The sequence below is a fragment of the Littorina saxatilis genome, linkage group LG11 (genome assembly GCF_037325665.1).
Source record: "Littorina saxatilis isolate snail1 linkage group LG11, US_GU_Lsax_2.0, whole genome shotgun sequence".
Classification (NCBI taxonomy): domain Eukaryota; kingdom Metazoa; phylum Mollusca; class Gastropoda; order Littorinimorpha; family Littorinidae; genus Littorina; species Littorina saxatilis.
Genome location: NC_090255.1, coordinates 2,351,487 through 2,355,653, shown reverse-complemented (window position 1 = coordinate 2,355,653; position 4,167 = coordinate 2,351,487). Strand labels below are relative to the sequence as shown.

The window sequence follows — 4,167 nt, the reverse complement described above, 5'->3', positions numbered from 1 at the left end:
TTATCAGTGGACAAGCAAGTCCCAGCAAGACTAGTTTGACACGACCTCGCTTGCATGATATACACACGTGTGGTTTGAACGACATTGTTATACCAGGAGTGGTCTCACTCACGTATGTAGGATAAATTACAAAACGAACAAATTAAAGGGCTGGCACGGAGTCGATGGAGTATTATAGCCTCCAACAAACAGTGCGACAGGACAAGTCGTTGCAAAGTTGAACAGTCCTTTTCTGAAATCGGTTACAAAGTCGAACGGTCTGCGCACATGACTTACTTCTTGTTGTAGATAAAAGTTGTTGAAAAATCGGTTGAAATCTGTTATGTTAACAGTTCTTTAGATGTACCCTTTGCAAATGTTTATACCAATGTAATGGAGTCGAACAGTTGTAATAGATAGATCAGCATTCAGTCAACACTGGTTTATTTTTAGGCTACACGCACTACAAGAAGGGGCTTGACGAACTGTGCTGCCTGGCATTGCAACCATACCTTTGCACACTGCTCGTTTCATTGTTAAGGGCTTGTCAGACCAGTCAAATTTGCTGGGGCCACTAGCTGTACAACCCGTCAAGTGAAGCAGTTGCTTGCGATCATCTGAGGCTTGCTTATTTAGTGAGTGTACAGTGACATTCTGGACTTGTACACACACACACACGCACACACACACACACACACACACACACACACACACACACACACACACACACACACTCTCTCTCTCTCTCTCTCACTCACTCACTCACTTACTCGCACACACAAGAGCGTGAACGCATGAACACACACATTGAGATACATTAGGAGAGAAAAAAAGACAGACGTGAGTACATGTAGTTAGATTGACCTTCTCGCAACAAAACTCAAGAGTAAAAGATCAACATTTATTTCCCTCCTTACATTTCTATCATACATCAACTTTCAGTGACTTCTTGTGGACACCTTAAACTATAAACACCTACCTTCGGGTGGTTAAATCACACATTCTTACAACAGAACAAAGTGAAAGCATGCAGACGATACCAGAAAGGGCTTACCAAGAATGTGCAACAGGAATGATTGGTAAAACACCTCATGAAACACACGATTAACACTCAACTAGCACAACGACTGATGCAATATTTTGCAGAAAGTAGTGACTGTCCCCCAAAGCAAGTACTTTTTAACAGTAATAATAGTAAGGCACACAAGGCGAAGAACAACAACAACAACAAGAAAAAGAAGACGAAGAGGAAGAAATAAACGAATAATTATGTCTTGTGGGGCCCAGTACATCGCTATTTGCGTCGGGTCGAACCTAGTGTCAGTTTCGGCGAGAAATGTATTTCCAAGATGAAGATGTACGTTGTTCAAGGGAATCTGATAGAGTGTCTCCTTATAATGACAGATGTGTAAAAAGCAAACTTGGACAAGCTGAAACCGAGTCACGTGATTACCGACGAAAGCTCCACTTGTTATGTCTATGGGAAAACATGTGGAAAGCAGACCCCATCATCCACACTGACTCCGACCTTCTCTCCTGTCACACCCACTTGAAGATTTCCTTTCTGAGAATTACCTCATCCCCACTAAATTAAATCGTGTTATTAATTTTTCCCTTTTGTCAAACAACAACAACAACAACAACAACATACACAATTAAAATTTTAAAAAACACAAAAAAACACAACAAGAACAAGAACAAGAACAAGAACAAGAACAAGAACAAGAAAACACACACAAACAAAGCCCTCGGCCAAGCCTCCAATGGTTGTGACGTCATCTACACGTTCTCCATACGGGATTGGCGCGCGGCCAGGGAGGTGTTGAGATCCCGGAGGTAGGTTTCACGCGGCACCTTGACGAAGCCCACAGCGTCGTACACGTCTTCACACGCCGTGTCCACCGCGCGCACGTTCTTGTATGTGACGATGGTGCGCCATTTGTTGGCCGCCAGCCACGAGTCTTTGCGGAGTGTGGAGAAGTTGTGACCGTCCTTCTTGGCTGCCGTGATGTGGCGGATGTAGCCCTCGATCTTCGGGGTGAAGCTCAGCTCGAGGAACTGGTACATCTTTTTGGCGGCTGATACTGCGTCCCTGAGAAACAAAATAGAGAGATGTCTTTCCTCCTACAAAAAAAACCACCAACATCAACACCGCCACCGCCGCCATCACCACAATCACTACAACCAAAACAAGTAACACCCAACCTTGCAATGGTCTCACAGCGAATGGTCTTGATCCGGTCAAGCTAAGACTCGGACACCCAACTAATGTTTTCGACATCGTCAATGACCATAGTGCACAAATATCGCCACCTCCACTAACAGCAACAACTACCAACATAGCAATAGTCTCATAGGGGATGTTTTTGATCCGGTCGGGGTAGGACTCTGACGACCAACGGACGTTTGTCAGTAACCCACCAACACCACCAACAACACCACCACCACCACCACAACCACAAACTTAAATTACAAACACCACCACCACCAGCATTAACAACTACAACAACAACAACAACAACTGTATCACCACCACCAACAACAACATCAACATTACCACCAACCTTGCAATAGTCTCATAGCGGATGGTCTTGATCCTGTCAGGGTAGGACTCGGACAGCCATCGGATGTTCTCAGCGTCGTCGCTGACCATCTTGCAGAAAGAGTCCGCTGCCTCCTTGACCGAGGTCTTCTCGTAGGACTTGAGGATGGCCATCTCGGAGGACAGGGTGCCTCGGGGGTCACGCACCAGGTACAGGATCTTCAGGTTGGGGAACTCCTCCATTAGAGGTCGGAGGAGCTTGGCGGGGAACCTGATCAGCTTCGACACCTGCGTGGGAAGGATCGGGGTGGTGATTGTATTTCCGTCAAAATATGTGTTGTGTGAATGGAATAAATAGAATAGAAGAAATATGAATGGTCGGTGGGTCTGTCTGTCTGTCTGTCTGTCTGTCTGTCTGTCTGTCTGTCTGTCTGTCTGTCTGTCTGTCTGTCTGTCTGTCTGTCTGTCTTTTGTTCTAGCTGTCTGTGTCACAACCTCATAATGATTTCTTTGATGAGACAATGCAGCCTTAACTGTCTGTCTGTCTGTCTGTCTGTCTGCCTGCATATATGTCTGTCTGGCTGCCTGGCTGGTTGGCTGTATGGCTGGCTGTCTGTCTGTCTGTATGAATGTCTGTCTGTCTGTCTGTCAATCAGTCTATCTGAATGTCTCTGTAACACACTCACCATGATATCCTTGCTAAGACAGAGCTGCTTGAGTTGCCAGATACAGCCGAGGTATCGCGGGAAGTAGGCCTCGTTCTTGGGAAAGTCGCGGATACACTTGTAGAACTCGATGGTGTTGTTGCGGTTCAGGAACATGAAGTTGAGCAGGTCGTCGATCTTGAGGTACTCGAACTGACAGGTGAGGTAGTAGCGCACGATCTGGGTGGCTTCCACCGAGAGGTTGGGATAGGTGGGGTTGCCGATCATGGCGTAGGGTTCCGGGCTCACCAGCTCGCCCTTCTCGTTTGGTTTCGGGGCGAACTTGGTACTGGGAGGGGAGAAAAGTCAAACAATGATGAAGATACCTTGCTCGCTTTTTCGTCAACTTGTGGCGCCTAATTGTCAGTTGGAGAAAAGAAAGCTGAAACTACAAGAAAGACATCTTTCTTTTCTTGGAGATTGGGCGCAAACTTTCTACTTGGAGAAAAGAAGGCAGAAGCAACAAGAAAGACAACTTGCTTTCCGTTGAGTTTTGGGCCGAGGCGCACGAGAAAGCGGGACCGGGTGGGACCGGGTGGGACAGGGTGAGACCGTGTGGGACAGGGTGGGACCGGGTGGGACCGGGTGGGACAGGGTGGGACCGTGTGGGACAGGGTGGGACCGGGTGGGACCGGGTGGGACAGAGTGGGACCGGGTGGGACAGGATGGGACCGGTGGGACAGAGTGGGACAGAGTGGGACAGAGTGGGACCGGGTGGGACAGGGTGGGACCGGGTGGGACCGGGTGGGATAGGGTGGGACCTACCGGGTGGGACCGGGTGGGACCGGGTGGGACCGGGTGGGACCGGGTGGGACAAGGTGGGACAGGGTGGGACCGGGTGGGACCGGGTGGGACCGGGTGGGACAGGGTGGGACAGGGTGGGACAGGGGACCGGGTGGGACAGGGTGGGACAGGGTGGGAGCGAGCAGCGGTGTTAGATTG

At 48.9% G+C, this 4,167-nt stretch overlaps 1 protein-coding gene across 5 annotated transcripts in view; it reads right to left on the bottom strand.

Annotated features, from left to right (window-relative positions):
* Positions 1-866: 866 nt before the first annotated feature.
* LOC138979403 (carbohydrate sulfotransferase 4-like) overlaps positions 867-4,167 on the bottom strand; it is a 19,204-nt gene continuing 15,903 nt past the window's right edge. For all 5 annotated transcript variants that reach the window (XM_070352121.1, XM_070352125.1, XM_070352123.1 and 2 more), the window contains exons 5-7: positions 3,208-3,514; positions 2,544-2,809; positions 867-2,071 (exon numbers count right to left, since the gene is read on the bottom strand). In XM_070352121.1, coding sequence (XP_070208222.1) covers positions 1,759-2,071; positions 2,544-2,809; positions 3,208-3,514 — 886 coding nt within the window. In that variant the 3' untranslated portion in view covers positions 867-1,758. The remainder of the gene's footprint in view (positions 2,072-2,543; positions 2,810-3,207; positions 3,515-4,167) is intronic.